Source organism: Rana temporaria, chromosome 1 (assembly GCF_905171775.1).
Source record: "Rana temporaria chromosome 1, aRanTem1.1, whole genome shotgun sequence".
NCBI classification, from domain to species: domain Eukaryota; kingdom Metazoa; phylum Chordata; class Amphibia; order Anura; family Ranidae; genus Rana; species Rana temporaria.
Genome location: NC_053489.1, coordinates 50,286,891 through 50,310,990, shown reverse-complemented (window position 1 = coordinate 50,310,990; position 24,100 = coordinate 50,286,891). Strand labels below are relative to the sequence as shown.

The window sequence follows — 24,100 nt, the reverse complement described above, 5'->3', positions numbered from 1 at the left end:
TGCTGTGTAATGTAAAGGGGGCCAGTGATGCAGGGTGCTGTGTAATGTAAAGGGGTCCAGAGCTGTGGGGTGCTGTGTAATGTAAAGGGGTCCAGAGCTGTGGGGTGCTGTGTAATGTAAAGGGGTCCAGAACTGTTAGGGGGGTGTCTGTGTAATGTAAAGGGGTCCAGAGGTGCAGGGGGCTGTGTAATGTAAAGGGGTCCAGAGCTGTGGGGTGCTGTGTAATGTAAAGGGGTCCAGAGCTGTGGGGTGCTGTGTAATGTAAAGGGGTCCAGAGGTGCAGGGGGCTGTGTAATGTAAAGGGGTCCAGAGGTGCAGTTGTGGAGAGGGGGTACACAGTAGTGACAAAGAGATATGAAAGATGCAGGGGGCACAGTGGGGTGTTTTTACATTTTAACATGGGGGGGCGCTTTTAACCCCCGCTAGAGGTCGAAGAAAGGGTAAAATGTGACTGTGTATTGCCGCTGCTGAAGCGCGCCCCCCCTGAAAAAATGTCAGCGGACGCCCATGCCTATAACCACTGTGACTCAAGAGCTGTCAGTAAAGAGCCGGGCATATGAGGATGAATCGAAATTGTTGCCTACATTTTATGATCATTCCCAACAACAATGCTTATTAGAGTATACAGTATATACCCTAAAGTGGTCGCACTGATATTAACTACTTTAATACTGGGCACCCTTCCTGCCCAGGTCAATTTTCAGCACTGTCGCACTTTGAAAGACAATTACACGGTCATGCAACACTGCACCCATATGACATTTTTATCATTTTTTTTAAAGACAGATAGAGCTTTCTTTTGGTGATATTTAACCATCACTAGATGATTTTTTATTGTTTGCTAAACAAATGAAAAAAGATTGAGAATTTTGAGGGGAAAAAATGTTTTTTTTTGTTTAGTTTCTGTTATAAAATGTTGCAAATAAGTTATTTTTCTTCTTCACTGATGTGTGCTGATGAGGCGGCACTGATGAGGTGGCAATAGGCAGCACTAATGGGAACAGATAGGCAGCACGGATGGGCACTGACAAAGCTACACAAATAGGCAGTGATGAGACTGCACTGATAATCAGTTTCTGTTATAAAATGTTGCAAATAAGTAATTTTTCTTCTTCACTGATGTGTACTGATGGGCACTGATGAGGTGGCAATAGGCAACACTAATGGGCACAGAAAAGCAGCACTGATGGGCACAGATAAGCTGCACTAATGAGCACTGACAAAGCTACACTGATAGGCAGTGATGTGGCTGCACTGATATTCAGTTTCTGTTATAAAATGTTGCAAATAAGTATGTTTTCTTCTTCACTTATGTGCGCTGATGAAGTTGCACTGATGGGCACTGATGAGGCTGCACTGATGATGTGGCCCTGATGGGCACAGATAGGCAGCACTGATGGGCACTGACAAAGCTACACTGATAGGCAGTGATGGGGCTGCACTGATAATCAGTTTCTGTTATAAAATGTTTCAAATAAGTAATTTTTCTTCTTCACTGATGTGCGCTGATGAGGCTGCACTGATGGGCACTAATGAGGCTGCACTGATGAGGTGGCCCTGATGAGGTGGTCCTAATGGGCACAGATAGGCAGCACTGATGGGCACAGATAGGTAGCACTGCACTGATGGGCACTGACAAAGCTACACTGATAGGCACTGATGGGGCTGCACGGATAATCAGTTTGTTATAAAATGTTGCAAATAAGTAATTTTTCTTCTTCACTGATGTGCGTTGATGACGCTGCACCGATCGTCACTGACGAGGCTGCACTGATGTGGTGGCCCTGATGGGCACTGAGGAGGCGGAACTGATGAGTTGGCCCTGATGGGCACTAATGCAGCACTGATAGGCAGAGATAGGGCTGCACTGATCATCAGGACACTGATGATCAGTGCCCTGATTGACAGTGTATACACGGCTATGCACGGCTATACAATGTACTGATAGCCGTGCCAGGTATCAGCATTAATTTCCTCACACAGGTACAGTGCGTGAGGATGGGAATGCTTATAACTAACAAGTGTGTTTACATGTGATCAGCTGTGATTGGACACAGCTGATTACATTGTAAAACATAAAAAATAAGTGTAGCGCTGAAGAAGAAGAAGAAAAAAATGAAAAAGATCAATGCGAATAAGTCTTATGGCAAATGACATAAGAACACCAAAAATGCTCATATAGTCCACAGTGTAAATAAGTAAAATGAAAGTCTGTGAAGTAATCCAAATATTTCAATTAAAAGTGACTGTGTGGTCAAATAACCTGGGCCTCCAGTGTCTACCAGTACCATCTGACTGGTTTCCTATGAATTGGTTTCGTATTGAGTAACATCTATATGAATGCCTTAGGAGTTCCATAGACCTATTCAGCATTGGAGTCGTTTTGGATCCTAGTTATCATTACCTTACAAGCTTGATCGGCCTGATAAGTGTACACTTACTTGGGTCCGATCCTTCTGGTAAGCCTCTCAATATTACTACTTGGTGGTGGATCTTTTATCAATTATTTGATCACACAGTCACTTTTAATTGAAATATTTGGATTACTTCACAGACTTTGGGCCAGATTCACGTAGATGGGCGTACTTTTGGGCGGGCGTAACGTATTTGATTTACGTTATGCCGCCACAAGTTTTTCAGGCAAGTGCTTTATTCACAAAGCACTTGCCTATAAAGTTGCGGCGGCGTAGCGTAAAACACCCGGCGGAATTCAAATTCGGCGGGTAGGGGGGCGTGTTTCATTTAAATGAAGCACGCCCCAGCGCCGAACGAACGGCGCATGCGCCGTCCCTAAAAAATCCCGGCGTGCATTGCTCTAAATGACGTCGCAAGGACGTCATTGGTTTTGACGTGGACGTAAATGGCTTCCAGCCCCATTCACGAACGAATTACGCAAACAACGTAAAATTTCAAAATTGCGACGCGGGAACGACGCCATACTTAACATAGGATACGCCACCTAGGGGGCAGCTTTATCTTTACGCCAGCATAGCTCTTACAGAAACAGCGTATCTTTACTGCAACGGGCAAGCGTACGTTTGTGAATCGGCGTATCTACTAATTTGCATATTTTACGCCAAACTCAATGGAAGCGCCACCTAGCGGCCAGCGGAAATATTGCACCCTAAGATACGACGGCGCAGGCCGTTGTATCTTAGGTAGGTTTAAGTGTATCTCAGTTTGAGCATACACTTAAACATGCGATGGGCTTAGATTGCGAGTTACGTCGGTGTAGCTACTAATACGCCGGCGTAACTCTTTGTGAATCTGGCCCTTTCATTTTACTTATTTACACTGTGGACTATATGAGCATTTTTGGTGTTGTTATGTCATTTGCCATAAGACTTATTCGCATGGTCTTTTTCAGTTTTTTCTTCTTCTTAAGCGCTACACTTATTTTTTATGTTTGACTCGTTTTGCAAAATTGATCTATTTTGTGGTGTTGGCTGCTATTTACTGTAACTTGAGTAGCGCGGTGAACATATGTACATATTGTATATATATTTTTGCATTTTGATTACATTGTAAAAGGCTGCTATGGAAGCTCCCTTCAACAACGGGACTCCTGTATCCCTATGTGAATGAGTATGGGGTACATTGCACCCCTACCTATTCACCAAAAGAGTGTAGTAGTAAGTAAAGATACAACACAAGTTCTTGACAGGTCTTCGTCGCCGTGCGATCTTACCTGTCAAAAGCAGGTACCCCCTCCCCCTCCCTCAAAAAGTGCCAAATGTGGCAGTGGAGGGGGGTGGGGTGCAAACAAGCGGAGCTTCCCCTTTTGGGTGGATCTCCACTTTAAGAACTGTCAGACAGTGGAGCAGGCAGACGGCGGGTAGACTTTGGCACGAGCGGAGCATTTTTTTTCTGGTCGTAGTGGCAGCGGGCATTGTGATTTAGGATGAACCTACATTGGCGGAAGTTGTTCAGTATTTTTTAATAAAAGGCTTGTCGAAAACGTGTGTTGTGTCTTTACTCGCTTTTTACACTTTTTGGGGGGGGGGGCGTGATCTGGGGGCAAAGGGGGCTTTCAGATCCTGATAAGCCCCCTGCCCGCAGATCCCCACAACCAGCAGGACAGGGTTCAGGAAGGGGGGGGGGCGCTCGCCTGTTCCTTTCCTTTCCTGACCTACCAGGCTGCATGCCCAGATAAGGGTCTGGTATGGGTTTTGGGGGGAACTCATGCCATTTAAAAAAAAATTTTTTGGAGTGGGGTTGTCCTCAAGGTCCATAACAGATCAGAAGGGACCCCACACCATTTTTTTACTGCAGGCAATTCTTATTTCTACATTCAGCTGTCAGAGGGGAATCTCAAGGACAGCTGATGACTCATTGGTTGTTAAGGACACAGCGGGCAGCTTCCTGGCCCTCTCCTTAACAACCAGCTTTACATAGATTGTTATGGAGGGAAAAAAAACACAACACTTGCAATTGGTACAGGTCCAATGAAGTCTATTACATGCAAAATGCAACCTGCTGCAGGAAACATGTACCCTAGGAAACCATATTAAATGGACTGGAGTATGTTTATGCAACCTGCAAAATGCGCTAAAAAACACATAGGTGTGAATCTAGTGTAAGGGTATAATTTTTCCCCTTTTGACAACCTAAAGCATACAGTATTTAAAAACGAAGAAAGGCAATTTATATTTTTTAATCCACCTTCATCTTTTGGTACATAGTCTGGGGCAGATCCACATAGCGAGTACGCCGGCGTATCTACTGATACGCCGGCGTACTTTCAAATTTACCGCGTCGTATCTTTGTTTTGAATCTTCAAAACAAGATACGACGGCATCTGGGTTAGATCCGACAGGCTTACGTCTTCGTACGCCTCTGGATCGTAGATGCAATTCTTCGGCGTCCCCTGGGTGGCGTTCCTGTCGTTTTCCGCGTAGAGTATGCAAATTAGCTATTTCCGGCGATCCACGAACGTACGAGCGGCCGTCGCATTCTTTTACGCCGTCTCTAGTCGGCTTTTTCCGGCGTATAGTTAAAGCTGCTGTTTCGTGGCGTATAGTTAGATCTGCTATGTTAAGTATGGCCGTCGTTCCCGCGTTTAAGTTGAATTTTTTTTTCGTTTGCGTAAGTCGTCCGTGAATCGCGGGATGGACGTAAGTCACGTCCAAGTCAAAACAATGACGTCCTTGCGACGTCACTTAGCGCAATGCACGGCGGGAAATTTAGGGACGGCGCATGCGCAGTTCGTTCGGCGCGGGGACGCGCTTCATTTAAATGAAACACGCCCCCCTACTCGCCGATTTGAATTAGGCGCCAAAAGTAAGTTACAGCGGCGTAGCGTATCTCACATACGCTGCGCCCATCTAATTGTATGTGGATCTGCCCCTCTATGTTTAGGAAGGGCACTTATTATGTGAGGCTCAAATACACATCCAATATTTCCAGATGGTCGTAGAAAATCTAGATTTGCTGATCATTAGGCTCTATGGTCGCCCACAACTGAATGATCATATCTCTAGCTGTCAGCCAAGGTCAATGGATAAGAGCAAAACTTACGTGGCATAGCCAAAGACAATGTTCGCCGTCACCCTCAGGTTGTCAGGAATTAGGATAGTGTTGTCATACTGGTTCCTGTAAAAAGATATGTTTTGGGATGAGAGACAGACAGATACAGTTTGTAACAAAACAACAAAAACGCCCCACAAAACTGCCCACTCTTTATGTCCGTTATAAACAGCTTGTAATGAGAGAAACACATAGGTTTCATTTTCTTGCAACTCCTTTTGAAATGTCCTGGCTCGCAGTCTCCACACTAATTCATCCCAAAGGTGTTCTATCGGGTTGAGGTCAGGACTCTGTGCAGGTCAGTCAGGTTCCTCCACCCCATCTCACTCATCTATGTCTTTAATAGACTTTGCTTTGTACACTGGTGTACAGTCATATTGGAACAGGAAGGGGCCATCCCCAAACTGTTCCCACAAAGTTGGGAGCATGAAATTGTCCAAAATGTCTTGGTATGCTGATGGCTTAAAAACACAGTTCCCTTTACTGGAACTAAGGGGCCAAGTCCAACCCCAGAAAAACAACCCCACACCATAATCCCCCCTCCACCAAATGATTTGGACCAGTGCACAAAGAAAGGTCCATAAAGACATGGGGTGGAGGAACTTGACTGGCCTGACCAGAGTCTTGACCTGAACCCGATAGAACACCTTTGGGATGAATTAGAGTGGAGACTGCGAGCCAGGCCTTCTCATCCAACATGATGGGGCTGCACTGATAATCAGGACACCGATGATCAGTGCCCTGATTATCAGTGTAAACAGTGTACTGATATCCGTGCCAGGTATCGGCACTCCTTTCCTCACACAGGTACAGTGAGTGAGGATGGGAATGCCTATAACCAGCAAGTGTATTTACATGTTATCAGCTCTGATTGGCCCTTTACCACGATCTGTGATCAGCTGTGTCCTAAGGATCAAATATAAGGCGGCACTGATGAAGCTGCACTGATGGGCACTGATATGCACTGATAGGTGGCATATCACTAGTGAGCACTGATCAAAAGACACTGATGATGAAGCACTGATGGCCACCGATTGGCAGCACTAATGGGCACTCAAGGTGGCAAAAGTGGGTAATGATTAGCAGTACTGATGGGCACTGATTCGCAGCACTGATGGGCACTTAGTGGATCGATGTCCCTCTAACAGAAGCCGGCTACTGGCTTTATTCTCTTCTTCACGCTGACAGCGTGAAGACGAAAAAAGGCGGCAATCGGCTTCTGTTTACTTCCGTGATCAGCTGTCTCAGCTGTGATTGGCCCATTACCCTGCTCTGTGAGCAGCTGAGTACTCGGCAATCACGTGGGCGCAGTGAGAATGGGAGGACGTACATGGACGCCCTCCCAGCATTTGAGGTCCACGCTGTAGCCGTCTTTTGGCTATAGCTCTGATGTCAAGTGGTAAAAGTTCATGTTCATGTAAAGGCAGGTGTCCCAATACTTATGGTAATATAGTGTGCATATATTAAAAAAAATCTAGCAAAACAGTTTGAAAAGAGCAAGAAACCCCCCAGCCCACCCCTCTCCATAATATGAGGGAGGTGTTCTGTAGTTCAGCAGGATAGAACTGGGCAAGGCTGGTAAGGCTGATAACACTGCTTGAGAAAGAATATTAGAGTTGTCAGCTGTCAGTTGCCATGTATGCTGTCATGTATTTTTCTATATTAGCATCAATTTTATAAGGAGGAAACACAATAAGCATGTATAGCAAAGGTGTATTGAAGATATACACTTTAAATATCCAAATTCAAATCATGATGCGCTTCTAAAGGAGTTTACATATTCAACCTATTGCTGGCCACATAACACATATGTGCAATGGCAAAGAGGGTGAGCTTTAACGCTCATGCACAGCACATGCACACTATGGATGTTCAAGGTTTATGTGCTGAGAATGTGCTCACTGGGTGCTCCCAGTACTGTGACTGAGCTGTCTTAGACAGATCCTGGTCTCTAGTAATGATCTGGAGCTGGTGGGATGGGCTGCTGATCATGTGACAGTGTGACAGCAAATTATAGTGGTCATGTGATCAGGCATCCCATCCATCCTCCACCCCACCCCCGGGCATAACGACTCATTTAATGCCGGGGCTGGGCAGAAAGGAATTAAAAATAGGTGTCACTCTTGTTTTTTAGACATTGATATTTCTAATGATCCTATGCCCTGGGGCAGGAGGCTGCTTCTTACCTCTTCCGGCACATATCGAGTAGGAATACATTGAGCCCAGTCTCTTTTTCTTGCATTCGCTTTAGTATGTCTCGCACACACAAACAGTTGGAGGACTTGTACGGTTTTGGAGCATCAATCGGTACCATGAAACTGTTTCCAAAATTTTCGTACCCGTGACCCGCGTAGTACAACAATCCTGGAAGACAATGGAAATTACTTTCACATACATCTGCATAGACACGAGTAAGCAATGGAAAACCCCAGATTTGATGGAATGAAGTCCATCATTTGCCCTGAAGGATGAATATTCCATACTCATACTCCACCATATTAGTGAACCACACCACATTTTACAATTTCCCTGTGTTAAGGTTACCAGATGTTCAAAATGAAATCTGGGCAAATCCTACTTGACTACACCGACAAGACCATGCCTTTATTTGTAGTGGCATACCCCAAAACTATGTGCCCATTTGATAAACTGAAAAAAAATAGTGATTAGGTAACGCACAGAGTTCAGGGGGTCAGGTTTAAGTAAAGCATAGAGTTTAGGGGCCAGTGTTAAATAAAGCATAGAGTTTAAGGGTCAGGATTAATCACCGCACAGAGTTCAGGGGTTAGGATTAAGTAAAGTATAGGGTTAGGATCAGATAATGCAAAGAGTTCAGGGGTCAGGATTAGATAACGCACAGAATTCAGGACTAGATAACGCACAAAGTTCTGAGGGTCAGGATTAGATAACGCACAGAGTTTAGGGGTTAGGATTAGATAACGCACAAAGTTCCGAGGGTCAGGATTAGATAACACAAAATTCCGGGGGTCAGGATTTGATAACACACAGAGTTTAGGGGTTAGGATTAGATAACGCACAGAGTTCAGGGGGTCAGGATTAGATAACACAAAATTCCGGGGGTCAGGATTTGATAACACACAGAGTTTAGGGGTTAGGATTAGATAACGCACAAAGTTCCGAGGGTCAGGATTAGATAACACAAAATTCCGGGGGTCAGGATTTGATAACACACAGAGTTTAGGGGTTAGGATTAGATAACGCACAGAGTTCAGGGGGTCAGGATTAGATAACACAAAATTCCGGGGGTCAGGATTTGATAACACACAGAGTTTAGGGGTTAGGATTAGATAACGCACAGAGTTCAGGGGGTCAGGATTAGATAACACAAAATTCCGGGGGTCAGGATTTGATAACGCACAGAGTTCTGGGGGTCAGGATTAGATATCAAATCCTGACCCCGGAATTTTGTGTTATCTAATCCTGACCCCCTGAACTCTGTGCGTTATCTAATCCTGACCCTCGGAACTCTGTGCATTATCAAATCCTGACCCCCGGAATTTTGTGTTAAACGCACAGAGTTCTGGGGGTCAGTATTAGATAACGCACAGAGTTCAGGGGGTCGGGATTTGATAACCCACAGAGTTCCGGGGGTCAGGATTAGATAACGCACAGAGTTTAGGGGTTAGGAATAGATAACGCACAGAGTTCAGGGGGTCAGGATTAGATAACACACAAAGTTCCGGGGGTCAGGATTTGATAACGCACAGAGTTCCGGGGGTCAGGATTTGATAATGCACAGAGTTCCGGGGGTCAGGATTTGATAATGCACAGAGTTCCAGGGGTCAGGATTAGATAACACACAAAGTTCCGGGGGTCAGGATTTGATAACGCACAGAGTTTAGGGGTTAGGATTACGATTTGCGGTCCAAGGTCCCAGACGATACCAACCACCATCCGATTGGAGGTAAACCACCTGGCCTTCAGGAGAAAGATCAAGACCCATCTCTTCTGAGGGCCCAGGGAATGGATACCAAGCGCCCAGAGGCAATTCAGTTTGCATGTGTTGCGCTATATACGTTTCTCACTCACTCAGGATTTGATAACGCACAGAGTTCCGGGGGTCAGGATTTGATAATGCACAGAGTTCCGGGGGGCCTGATTTGATAATGCACAGAGTTCCGGGGGTCAGGATTAGATAACGCACAGAGTTCAGGGGTTAAGATTAAGATTTGCAGTCCAAAGTCCCAGACTATACCAACCACCATCCGATTGGAGGTAAACCACCTGGCCTTCAGGAGAAAGATCAAGACCCATCTCTTCTGACGGCCCAGGGAATGGATACCAAGCGCCCAGAGACGATTCAGTTTGCATGTGTTGCGCTATATACGTTTCTCACTCACTCAGGATTGGATAACGCACAGAGTTCAGGGGGTCAGGATTAGATAACACACAAAGTTCCGGGGGTCAGGATTAGACAACGCACAAAGTTCTGGGGGTCAGGATTAGATAACGCACCAAGTTTAGGGGGTCAGGATTAGATAACGCACAGAGTTCTAGACTCTTGATTTGATAGATTGATAGCAGCGCAGCCATTGGCTCCCACTGCTTTCAATCAAATCCATTGACGTAGGCGCCGGGGGGAGGGGCCGAGTCCGGCATTCTGTTGCTATGCACGCAAATGATAAACTCGGGAGCGCGCCCGCAAGGTAACCCGCGAGGAGGAGCCGCGAGCGCCCCCAGAAGATGAGGTTCGGGCCACACTGTGCAAAGCAAACTACACAGTGGAGGTAAGTATGATATGTTTGTTATTTAAAAAACAAAGGAAGGTTTACGCATTACTTTAAGTATAGAGTTCAGGGGGCCAGGATTAGATAATGAACAAATATCAGGGGCCAGGATTAGATAACGCACACAATTCAGGGGTCAGAATTCGATAAAACACAGAGTTCAGAGGGTCAGCATTAAGTAATGCACAGAGTTCAGGTGTCAAGATTAGATAACTCACATAGTTCAGGTGTCAGGATTAAGTAACAGTTACAGTTCAGAAGTCATAAGTAACAGTTCAGGGATCAGGCCTACTAACAATTTGGAACATTGAGCCAAATTCTCAAAAGAGATACGCAGGCGGAACTGCTGTGCAGCCTGCGTATCTCTGTGCCTAACTTTGGAAACGATCCTCAAAAGGCTTTTTCCAAAGTTAGGCAGAAGATCTGACATGTGTAAGACACTTACACGGTCAGATCTTAGGATGCAGTACCGCATCCGCCGCTGGGGGCATTTCTCATTGAAATGCCGCTTTGAGTATGCAAATGAGGACTTAAGCAGATCCACAAAGCTTTTAAGCATTGTGATTTCTGCGTAAGTTCCGATTTGCTTGCGCAAAACTAGGGCTGGTTTTACAATGTGGAAAGTTAGTAACACCATGTAAAAGCCCATTCAAGCGACGGCATTTGGTATGCATTCCTGAGGGAGAACTCCACGGCAATTTGTAAAATCAAAACCGGCATGGGCTCCCCCCCCAGGAGCATACCAGGCCCTTAGGTCTGGTATGGGTTGTAAGGAGACCCCCCCTACGCCGAAAAATCGACGTAGGGGGTCCCCCTACAATCCATACCAGACCCGTATCCAAAGCACGCTACCCGGCCGGCCAGGAATGGGAGTGGGGACGAGCGAGCGCCCCCCCCCTCCTGAGCCGTACCAGGCCGCATGCCCTCAACATGGGGGGGTTGGGTGCTCTGGGGCAGGGGGGCGCACTGCGGGGGCCCCCCCACCCCAGAGCACCCTGTCCCCATGTTGATGAGGACAGGACCTCTTCCCGACAACCCTGGCCGTTGGTTGTCGGGGTCTGCGGGTGGGGGGCTTATCGGAATCTGGGAGTCCCCTCAAATAAGGGGGCCCCCAGATACCGGCCCCCCACCCTAAGTGAATGGATATGGGGTACATCGTACCCCTACCCATTCACCTGGAGGCAAAGTGATAGTTATTAAACACACAACACAAGGGTTTTTAAAATAATTTATTAGTCTGCTCCGGAGGCCCCCCCTGTCTTCTTTAGCTCTAATACCAGGGGGGGCTTCTTCTTCCACTCTCCAGGGGTCTTCTCCGCTCTCCGGGGGGGTCTTCTCCGCTCTCCGGGGGGGTCTTCTCCGCTCTCCGGGGGTCTTCTTCTATCTTCGCCGCTCTCCGCTGTTGACTCGGCGCACCCCGGTTCTTCTCCAGCTGTCCGGTGCCTTCTCCTTCAGCGCTGGCTGCCTGCTATCTTCGTGTGTTAGCTCAATTACTAGCAGGCAGCCAGCGCGGTCTTCTGTGACGTCATCTTCTTCTCTTCTCTTCTTCTCCCTTCTTCCGATGTTGACTCGACGCCTCTTCTCACTGCAATGATGGAAGCGCGCCTTGCATCCCATTTATATAGGCATCACCGTCCCATCATGCTCCGGTAGGTACCCACGTGGGTTATTTTTACCCCATATCCATTCACTTAGGGTGGGGGGCCGGTATCTGGGGGCCCCCTTATTTGAGGGGACTCCCAGATTCCGATAAGCCCCCCGCCCGCAGACCCCGACAACCAACGGCCAGGGTTGTCGGGAAGAGGTCCTGTCCTCATCAACATGGGGACAGGGTGCTCTGGGGTGGGGGGGCCCGCAGTGCGCCCCCCCTGCCCCAGAGCACCCAACCCCCCCATGTTGAGGGCATGCGGCCTGGTACGGCTCAGGAGGGGGGGAGGCGCTCGCTCGTCCCCACTCCCATTCCTGGCCGGCCTGGTAGCGTGCTTTGGATACGGGTCTGGTATGGATTGTAGGGGGACCCCCTACGTCGATTTTTCGGCGTAGGGGGGGTCTCCTTACAACCCATACCAGACCTAAGGGCCTGGTATGCTCCTGGGGGGGGAACCCATGCCGGTTTTTTCTTTGAAAATTGGCATGGAGTTCTCCCTCTTAGGAATGCATGCGGAGCGACGCTGTCAATTGTTTTTTTTTTTATTTGTTTTCCCGGCGCGTATTTTTTTTTTCACCCGTCGCAACTTTATTGTTCCGTCGCAATCCACAAAGCCCGGCGTAAATTACGTTCGCGCGCTGCACGTCTGGAAAATTACGTCACACGCATGCGCAGTACGGCCGGCGCGGGAGCGCGCCTCATTTAAATTGTAATCGCCCCCCGGAGAGGAGGACCGCTTGCGACGGAGGCACTTAAGTTACACGGCGTGTAATTTCTAGGTAAGTGCTTTGAAGATCGGGCACTTAGGTAGAAATGTAACGCCTGTGTAACTTAACTGCTGAAAGTTAAGTTAGGCAGCTTTTTTGAGAATTTGGCCCATTGTCCCCAGGAGCCGATGGGTAGTGCATGGTTTGCAGTACGCAGGCTCCAACTCACCCTGCAAGTGTGAGTTAGAAATGTCACAGCTGGAACATGGCAGCAGAACTTGCCATGCACACAGCATTTACACCACAAACTCAAGACTCCGGGGGAAAACCGGGGACAGCCGTTTCCCGGAGACAGACCCTTTACCATGGGCACTATCCACTATACACCTGTGATTTGCATGTCACATGTACATCTTGAAAAGGAAAGTTCTGGGTTAGCCTATGGTTCAGTCCAGTCCCAGAGTGGGCAACCTTTTATAACCAAAGACAATTTAAAGAAAGTTTTGTGCAGGTCTCCTTGAATTCTAATTATTTGCATAGATGGTAAACAAAGCCTTCACTAAGCTGGTGCCAGATTACTGACTGTCAAAGCCGACTAAAAACAGACAGCGGAACTCTTTTGTAAAAGAGGGAAGCAGAGGTCTTATCAGTCTATAATATCTTGCAAAACAAAACCACAGGAAGTAAGGGTGGGTGCAATTTCAGAACCAAGCACGATAACCTAAAATTATCACGGAGCGCACTATTGAGAATACAGAAAGATGTAAGTGAGATACTGTATATAAATAGGCGCGTGGCCGTATGTGCTCTTGAACCTCTTATTGTGTACAAAGAGAACTATGGGGGCTGTCCAAGAAAGGACCTTTGGCCTGGGGAGGGGGGCAAACTCAACCAACTAGCCCTTTGATGGTGCAAAGTGTACCATGTTGCCTTGTTGATGAGTGAAAAAAAAACACAGGAGACGCTGGGGACTATCCCGTGCAAATTTTGTCACGAGCACATCTATTCTTAAGCCGCGTACACACGATCAGTCCATCTGATGAGATAACCGATGAAGCTGACTGATGGTCCGTTGCGCTTACACACTATCGGTTAAAAAAACGATCGCGTCAAAACGCGGTGACGTAAAAAAACACAACGACGTGCTGAAAAAAATGAAGTTCAATGCTTCCAAGCATGTGTCGACTTGATTCTGAGCATGCATGGATTTTTAACCGATGGTTGTGCCTACTAACGATCGGTTTTGACCTATCGGTTAGGAATCCATCGGTTAAATTTAAAGCAAGTTGGCTTTTTTTTAACCGATGGTTAAATAACCTATGGGGCCCACACACGATCGGTTTTGACTGATGAAAACGGTCCATCAGACCGTTGTCCTCTGTTTAACCTATTGTGTGTACGAGGCCTTACTGTTATGTAAGTATTGGATTACTTTATATTATTGTACATTAAACCTTGCACTCAGAGGCGCTTTCCTGTGTTTTTTCTTACATGCATATCCAGAGTTGGCTTCACTCCTGAGGAAAGCTTAGCCCTAGTGTGTGTTTTACTCTCCAAACTCACCATCATTATTTTTAAAGGAACATCACCATATTTCATTGGACTGGTTTTATCCAGTTTACCCTTGGACTTTATTTTTTTATTAAATCTTGTCCCCAATCCACCCCTAATCCTGTGTGCTAGCATTTTTGTTGTTGCCATGTTGATGAGTGAGCATGGTGAAAGTTTGGTGTTCCTAAAGAACTTGGTTTATTGGGGGGGAAATACTCCAATATCTACTTCTTTTAAGGTGCACGTCATTGGGTCACAAGACCTCTCAAAGTTGCTAAAGAGGTGAGGGCTGGAAGACTCCCCTCTGCCAGATGCTGTGATTGCAGGTCTGATCAGGGAGCAGGTAGCTATATTATGTGCAGTATGTCTAACTGACTGCAAGTCCTGCACTGATGTCTAAATAGGGAAGTTTCTCCACTCAGCCCAACATACAGCGCCTTGCGAAAGTATTCGGCCCCCTTGAACTTTGCGACCTTTTGCCACATTTCAGGCTTCAAACATAAAGATATAAAACTGTAATTTTTTTTGAAGAAACAACAACAAGTGGGACAGAATCATGAAGTGGAACGAAATTTATTGGATATTTCAAACTTTTTTTACAAATAAAAAACTGAAAAATTGGGCGTGCAAAATTATTCAGCCCCCTTAAGTTAATACTTTGTAGCGCCACCTTTTGCTGCGATTACAGCTGTAAGTCGCTTGGGGTATGTCTCTATCAGTTTTGCACATCGAGAGACTGAAATTTTTGCCCATTCCTCCTTGCAAAACAGCTCGAGCTCAGTGAGGTTGGATGGAGAGCGTTTCTGAACAGCAGTTTTCAGTTCTTTCCACAGATTCTCGATTGGATTCAGGTCTGGACTTTGACTTGGCCATTCTAACACCTGGATATGTTTATTTGTGAACCATTATATTGTAGATTTTGCTTTGTGTTTTGGATCATTGTCTTGTTGAAAGACAAATCTCCGTCCCAGTCTCAGGTCTTTTGCAGACTCCATCAGGTTTTCTTCCAGAATGGTCCTGTATTTGGCTCCATCCATCTTCCCATCAATTTTAACCATCTTCCCTGTCCCTGCTGAAGAAAAGCAGGCCCAAACCATGATGCTGCCACCACCATGTTTCACAGTGGGGATGGTGTGTTCAGGGTGATGAGCTGTGTTGCCTTTACACAAAACATAATGTTTTGCATTGTTGCCAAAAAGTTTGATTTTGGTTTCATCTGACCAGAGCACCTTCTTCCACATGTTTGGTGTGTCTCCCAGGTGGCTTGTGGCAAACTTTAAACAACACTTTTTATGGATATCTTTAAGAAATGGCTTTCTTCTTGCCACTCTTCCATAAAGGCCAGATTTGTGCAGTATACAGGGACTGATTGTTGTCCTACGGACAGAGTCTCTCACCTCAGCTGTAGATCTCTGCAGTTCATCCAGAGTGATCATGGGCCTCTTGGCTGCATCTCTGATCAGTCTTCTCCTTGTATGAGCTGAAAGTTTAGAGGGACGGCCAGGTCTTCGTAGATTTGCAGTGGTCTGATACTCCTTCCATTTCAATATTATCGCTTGCACAGTGCTCCTTGTGATGTTTAAAGCTTGGGAAATCTTTTTGTATCCAAATCCGGCTTTAAACTTCTCCACAACAGTATCTCGGACCTGCCTGGTGTGTTCCTTGTTCTTCATGATGCTCTCTGCGTTTTAAACGGACCTTTGAGACTATCACAGTGCAGGTGCATTTATACGGAGACTTGATTACACACAGGTGGATTCTATTTATTAGTTATTTAGGTCAACATTGGATCATTCAGAGATCCTCACTGAACTTCTGGAGAGAGTTTGCTGCACTGAAAGTAAAGGGGCTGAATAATTTTGCAAGCCCAATTTTTAAGTTTTTTATTTGTTAAAAAAATTTGAAATATCCAATAAATTTCGTTCCACTTCATGATTGTGTCCCACTTGTTGTTGATTCTTCAAAAAAAAATTACAGTTTTATATTTTTATGTTTGAAGCCTGAAATGTGGCAAAAGGTCGCAAAGTTCAAAGGGGGCCGAATACTTTTGCAAGGCACTGTATATTATTAGCTCTGGCTTAGGGATTGAAAGCTCGCTGCCAGCCTATCCTGGCCTTCCTTGGGGTGTCATTGCTGTTATTCTTATAAATATGGAAAATGAGGCTGCTGCTGGCTTCAGTTCTTTATAAATCACCATATAAACGACAGATATTCAGCGCGGACAAAATATTAATGAATATTTTAAGTATAAATAAAATTGCTAGCTGACACTCAAGGATAATCCAAAATGCCTTGACAAATCATAAAACAAAATATAGTGCATCGCAATAAATTAATAGTCCATATAAAATGATCCAAAGGTAAGAGTTCCTGTGTAGAAGCAAATAAAGAGAGCATCCTAGTGCAATAATGGACAAGACGGTAAAGCGGTGATTGCAGTCCTGTTTGCAGTTTGCGAGAAGCCTTGTGGGGGACACAGCAAACATGTAGAACAGGGATATGCAATTAGTGGACCTCCAGCTGTTACAAAACTACAAGTCCCACCATGCCTCTGCCTCTAGGTGTCATGCTTGTGGCTGTCAGAGTCTTGCTATGCCTCATGGGAATTGTAGTTCTGCAACAGCTGGAGGTCCGCTAATTGCATATCCCTGATGTAGAAGAAGGTGCTCTGGTCAGATGAGACCAAGATTTAACTTGTTGGCCTAAAAGCAAAACGTGTGGTGGAAAACTAACACTGCACATCACCCTGAACACACCATCCGTGAAACATGGTGGTGGAAGCATCATGTTGTGTGGATGTTTTTCTTCAGCAGGGACAGGGAAGCTGGTCAAAGTTGATGGGAAGATGGATGGAGCCAAATACAGGGCAATCTTAGAAGAAAACCTGTTATAGTCTGCAAAAGACTTGAGACTGGGGCGGAGGTTCACCTTCCAGCAGGACAACGACCCTAAACATACAGCCAGAGCTACAATGGAATGGTTTAGATCAAAGCACATTCATGTGTTAGAATGGCCCAGCCAAAGTCCAGACCTAAATCCAATTGAAAATCTGTGGCAAGACTTGAAAAGTGTTGTTTACAGACGCTCTCTATCTAATCTGATAGAGCTTGAGGTATTTTGCAAAGAAGAATGGGCAAAAATATCACTTTCTAGATGGGCAAAGCTGGTAGAGACATCACAAAAAGACTTGTAGTTGTAATTGCAGTGAAAGGTGGTTCTACAAAGTATTGACTCAGGGGGGCTGAATATAAATGTAGGCCACACTTTTCACATATTTATTAGTGAAAAATTTGGAAAACCATTTATCGTTTTCCTTCCACTTTACAATTATGTGCCACTTTGTGTTGGTCTATCACATGAAATCCCAATAAAATAAATTTATGTTTTTGGTTGTAACCTGACAAAATGTGGAAAATTTCAAGGGGTATGAATACTTTTTCAAGGCAATGTTTTGAAGCAAGTAAAGAAAGCCTCCTTAAGTGCAATAATGGACAAGACAGTCAAACTCAACTTTTAGGCACACATGTATAAAATTAACAATTTATATTGATCTGCATTAAAACACTGGTATATAGTATAACAGAGATAAAAAACTTTTTTGCAGTCAAGCTATCTATCCCCTCTAGAGAAACCTATTGCATACATGAAACCATACATATGGTTAAATATACAGCAAAGGTATTCATATATCCTCCAGAATGGGGGTTTCACTTGTACTCAGTCGATCTCATAGATTCCGCTCTACATGTTTCGTGACCTGGTCGCTTCTTCAGGAGCTTTAAGCACTCTATTCAAATTAGAATATACTTTTTGTTAGTATACAAACATGCTACAATAATTATACATACACCATAATATAATTTCTTCAGCACACTTACTCGCAAAGGGATGTCAAGATCACAATGCTTACTCCCAGAGCCCGAAGGAAGCCCAGACACGGCCAAGTTGTGGCTTAATTGTCAGATGTGGGGACACAATAATCTGCTGTGGGCATATTGAATGTTGTCATTGTCATTCAATGAGCCATTGGTTGAATAGTACTTACATATACTGTAAATTGTAAGGCTACATCAATCTCTTGCATATGAGGTGTTATATCTTCCCATAAGCCAACGTGCCTAAAGGATCAATACAAAGTTGGAGTGTGACCTATTCATAAAGATATAAATGTATTTTCTTAGTACCCCCTAAAGGGGTAGAAACAATTTATGTGATACATCTCGATTCTGGGTTACACCAATGTACGGATAAGACAGCTGGTAAAGTAGATGGGTTCAAATAAATAAGTTTGTCTTGAGTGGATACACAGTCCGTTTGAGGGTGCTGGAAAACATAATAAGCCCAGGTATTTATAAGGGGGGAGGGGTGCATGACTATTGGGGAATCAATGTGGCCAACAGTGATTCCCCAATAGGCATGCACCTTCCACAGTTTACTCCCTGCTCACCAGAGAGAGAGTGGTTCGTACTCTGCCAGATGCAGTGTGTCTCTTTTTTTTTTCCAAAGTCGTCTCCCCCTTTTATAAATACCTGGGCTTATTATGTTTTCCAGCACCCTCAAATGGACTGTGTATCCGCTCAAGACAGACTTATTTTTTTTTAACCTATTTGTGGGACTGCTGCATCTAATTGGGGCAACCCAGAATTTAAGTATATCACATAAATTGTTTCTACCCCTTTACTGGGGTACTAGGAAAATACAATTATATCTGTATGAATAGGTCACACCCCAACTTTGTTTTAATCTTATAGGCATGTTGGCTCATGGGAAGATATAACACCCCATATGCAAGAGATTGATGTAGCCTTACAATTTATATGTAAGTACAAGCAATGACTCATGAAATGATAACCACAACATTCAATATACCACTATGTGTCGCAGATTTGTGTGTCCCCACATCTGACAATTAAGCCACATCTTGGCCGTGTCTGGGCTTCCTTCGGGCTCTGTGGGTTAGCGTTGTGATCTTGACATCCCTTTGTGAGTAAGTGTGCTGTAGAAATGATATTATGATGTAAATATAATTATTGTATTCTTATATTTATATTCTACTAGCTGAATACCCGGCGTTGCCCGGTCTTCCTATCTTAACCTTTTGGGGAGGAAAATCATAGTAATATAAATATACCCATCTTTTATATAAGGGTGTAGGTAAGGGTTAATTTAACTGTCATATATTGTTATTTGGCATATAAGTAATATGTGTACCAGGTATTATTGAAATATCTCCAGGCGTACAGAAGTTATGTGGGAACATACATTTCCCATTGATTTGCATGGGACTTTAAACAAAAACCCAGACCCTCACAAATGGGGGTAGTTAAGGGATAAATTAACTATCCTATAGTTTAAGTGGACATATAAGTAATATGTGACCAAGTGTTATCGAAATATGTACAGCCGTTTGGAAGTTATGAAGTAACATGTATTTCCCATAGAGTTGAATGGGACTTTAAAGAAAAACCCCGACCATGGCAAATGGGGCTGGGTAAGGGTTTAACCACCTATCCTATGTTTGTTGCTGACATATAAGTAACATGTGTGCCAAGTTTCATGTTAATATCTTTAGCCGTGATGCTGGAACATACATACATACATACATACATACATACATACATACATACATACATACATACACACACACACACACACACGTTGAGTTTTATATATATAGATGCATATTTGTATTCTAACGAAAAGTATGTTCTAATTCCAATAGATTGGTTAAATCTCCTGAAGAAGAGACCATGTCGCGAAACATGTAGAGCGGAATCTATGAGATCGGTTGGTTGCAATTTAGCCTCCAAAACGTACAATACTGGTCCCTGCCTTGTATGTAATGACGCCAAAGCTCTGCCCACAGGCCGGAGCCTTAATGGGGGGGGGGGGGGGGGGCGACAGCACCAGAGCAGGGTATAAGGTTGATTTTCTTGTAGTTGGGCTTTCAGTTATCATAATTCTGTATAACCTTATTTATTATTAAACACGTCTTACCATAAACTCCTTTGTCCAGTAAAAGCAAAAATTCATCCACCGTATTCTTCATTTCAACTTCAGTAAGGTCGAGAAGAGACACAACCTTGAAGTCAAGTTGTCGCAGTAAGTTTGTGAGTTCATACACATCGACCATCGGAGCTTTAAGTTGCGAGTGGTTTTTGTAGGACATGTTCCCGATTAATAAGGCGACCTTGTCTGTAGCTGTAAAGAGACACATTCAAACCTTTATATTCTTCTCAATGGACTAAGAAATGTCACAAGCATTCTAGATTGCCTTATAACGACCAATCAGATCCAACAAACTTTATAGCAAAATATTTTTTTCAGTTTTGGATAGATTTTTGTTTATTTAATTATTTGCCTGTTTACCATTGGGGGAGCTTTCCTTTAAAACACAGGACATTTCTCAAAAGTTAAAGCAAATTTTGGAAGGTTTCCCCTCTATTTATGCTTTGTTAGCCAATGTAAGATTGATAGCGGTCCCCCGAACAGAGGGCCAGATCCACAAAAACCTGGCGCAACGTAAATTTTTCAATTTAAGTTACACTGCCGCAAAATTTCTACCTAAGTGCCCGATCCACAAAGCACTTACCTAGAAATTTTCGGCTGTGTAACTTAAATCCGGCCGGCGCAAGGCGTTCCTATTCAAATGGGGCGAGTCCCATTTAAATTAGGCGCGCTCCCGCGCCGGCCGTACTGCACATGCTCACGACGTCATTTTCCCGACGTGCTTTGCGCGGTTTTACGTTGCTCCGGGTTTTGAGAATCGCGACGGGCGAAAAAAAAATACGAGTTGCGGCGGGAAAAAAAAAAATTTGAAAAAAAAAAGAAGACGGCGACGCGGGGTAGAAGGGTCTACTTTTACAAGGCCTAAACAGTTTAGGCCTTGTAAAAGCAGCCCTAATATTGCGATTGCAAACTAATACTTACGGAGAAAAAACAAAGCGTAAAAGCTTCGTGGATCTCCGTAAGTGCTAATTTGCATACCCGAAGCGGCATTTCGACGAGAAATGCCCCCAGCGGCGGATGCGGTACTGCATCCTAGGATCCAACAGTGTAAGTCCCTTACACATGTCGGATCTTCTCCCTATCTTTTGGAAACTGATTCTGTGGATCAGTTCCAAAGATAGAAACAGGGATACAACGGCGTATCAGTAGATACGCCGTCGTATCCCTTTTGTGGATCTGGCCCAGAGAGTGTGGATCTCCCCAGTCGGGCACATACAGCAATAGAAACCATTCAAGGGTTCCAACTTTTCACTACATCTAAAACAAAAAAAATGACTCTACATGCTCTTTAAATATGAACAGGACATCCTTTATCTCTCAACTAGAGATGAGATTTATGTTCGAGACTTGAACGTTGGCTGTTTGCTGGTTTGTCAATTTGGGGTGTTTGCGGCAAATTCGAAAAGACACGAAACACCCTTTAAAGGTTAATATGCAAGTTATTGTCATAAAAAGTGTTTGGGGACCTGGGTCCTGCCCCAAGGGACATGTATCAATGCAAAAAAAAGTTTTAAAAACAGACGTTTTTTTTGGGAGCAGTTATTTTAAAACAATAAAAGTGAAATATTCCTTTAAATTTCGTACCTTAGGGGTGTGTATAGTATGCCCAAATAGCACATGTTTCCCGTGTTTAGAACTGTCCCTGCACAAAATGTCATTTCTAAAAGGGAAAAAAGTAATTTAAAACGACTCGCGGCTATTAACCACTTAAGGACCCCTTCACGCCGATATACGTCTGCAGAAGGGCACGGCTGGTCACAAGCACGTACCTGTACGTCCTCTTTAAGAGCCCAGCCGTGGGGTTGCGGGCGCGCCGCTGGCACCGCATTAACGACCCGGTCCGAAGCTCCGTGACCGTGCCCGCGGGACCCGATCGCCTCCGGTGGCCCGCGATTGGTCTCAGGAGCTGAAGAACAGGGAGAGGTGTGTGTAAACACACCTTCCCCGTTCTTCATTGTGGCAATGTCAGTGATTGTCTGTTCCTTGATATAGGGAAAGATGATCAATGACATCACACGTCCAGCCCCGCCCCCCTACAGTTAGAAACACATATGAGGTCACACTTAACCCCTACAGCGCCCCCTAGTGGTTAACTCCTAAACTGCAATTGTCATTTTCACAGAAATCAGTGCATTTGTATAGCACTTTTCGCTGTGAAAATGACAATGGTCCCGAAAATGTGTCAAAATTGTCTGATGTGTCCGCCATAATGTCGCAGTCACGAAAAAAAAAAATCGCTGATCGCCACCATTAGTAGTAGAAAAATAATTATTAATAAAAATGCCATAAAACTATCACCTATTTTGTAAATGCTATAAATTTTGCGCAAACCAATCGATAAACGCTTTAACCAAAAATAGGTAGAAGAATACGTATCCGTCTAAACTGAGGAAAAAAAAACATTTTTTATATCTTTTTGGGGGATATTTATTATAGCAAAAAGTAAAAAATATTGAATTTTTTTCAAAATTGTCGCTTTATTTTTGATTATAACGCAAAAAATAAAAACCGCAGAGGTGATCAAATACCACCAAAAGAAAGCTCTATTTGTGGGAAAAAAAGAACGCCAATTTTGTTTGGGAGCCACGTCGCACGATCGCGCAATTGTCAGTTAAAGCGATGCAGTGCCGAATCGCAAAAAGGGGCAAGGTCCTTAACCTGCATAATGGTCCGGGGCTTAAGTGGTTAATGAATTGTCTGTCCAGGCAATACAGATCAAAGTCATTGAAAAAAACGGCAGGGGTTCCCCCCACCTCCGAACCAAAAAAAAGCGTGGGCATCCCCCCCAAATTCCATATTAGGCCCTTCAGTTCTGGTATGGATATTAAGGGGAACCCCGCGCCATTTAAAAGAGAGCGCCCCCCTCCTGAACCGTACCAGGCCACATGCCCTCAAAATGAAGAGAATGTCCCCATGTTGATGGGGACAAGGGCCTCATCCCCACAACCCTTGCCCAGTGGTTGTGGGGGTCTGCGGGCGGGGGGCTTATCGGAATCTGGAAGCCCCTTTCGACTCCAGATCCCGCCCCCCCTATGTGAATTGGTAACGGGTTACATTGTACCCCTATCATTTTACAAAGAAAGTGTAAAAAAAATTAAAAACACACAGACACAACTTGGAACAAGTCCTTTATTAAAAAATAAAAAATTAATTCCGGTGATGTAATCCCGTCTCTCGATGTCCAACGATGATCCATTCTCCTGCAGACCCCCACAACTACCGGGCATGGCTTGTGGGGATGAGGCCCTTGCCCCTATCAACATGGGGACATCCTCCTCATGTTGAAGGCATGTGGCCTGGTACGGTTCAGGAGGGGGGGGGGGCGTGCTCTCTCACCCCAGGTTGCATGGTTGCATGCTCGGATAAGGGTCTGGAATGGATTTTTGGGGGGAACCCACCCTTTGCAGCAATAACAGCTTCAACTCTTCCGAGAAGGCTGTTCACAATGTTTAGGAGTGTGTCTATGGGAATGTTTGACCATTCTTCCAGAAGCGCATTTGTGAGGTCAGGCACCGATGTTGAATAAGAAGGCCTGGCTTGTAGTCTCCGCTCGAATTAATCCCACAGGTGTTCTATTGGGTTGGGACTATGTGCAGGCCTGTCAAGTTCCTCCACCCCAAACTCACTCATCCATGTCTTTATGGACCTGCTTTGTGCACTGGTGCGCAGTCATGTTGGAACAGGAAGAGGTCATCCCCAAACTGTTCCCACAAAGTTGGGAGCATGAAATTGTCCAAAATGCCTTGGTATGCTGACACCATAGACACACTCCTAAACCTTGTGGTCAGCCTTCCCAGAAGAGTTAAAGCTGTTATAGCTGCAAAGGGTGGGCCAACTCAATATTGAACCCTACACACTAAAGCCCCATACACACTATTCGATTTTTTGCAGATTTTTGTCTTCAGATCTAC

General features: G+C 44.8%; 1 protein-coding gene across 2 annotated transcripts in view; it reads right to left on the bottom strand.

Moving 5' to 3' along the window:
* The window catches only part of MALT1 (MALT1 paracaspase), a 175,933-nt gene that overhangs the window by 35,785 nt on the left and 116,048 nt on the right, over positions 1-24,100 (bottom strand). For both annotated transcript variants that reach the window (XM_040337760.1, XM_040337753.1), the window contains 3 exons: positions 20,178-20,381; positions 7,713-7,890; positions 5,518-5,592 (listed from right to left, as the gene is read on the bottom strand). In XM_040337760.1, coding sequence (XP_040193694.1) covers positions 5,518-5,592; positions 7,713-7,890; positions 20,178-20,381 — 457 coding nt within the window. The remainder of the gene's footprint in view (positions 1-5,517; positions 5,593-7,712; positions 7,891-20,177; positions 20,382-24,100) is intronic.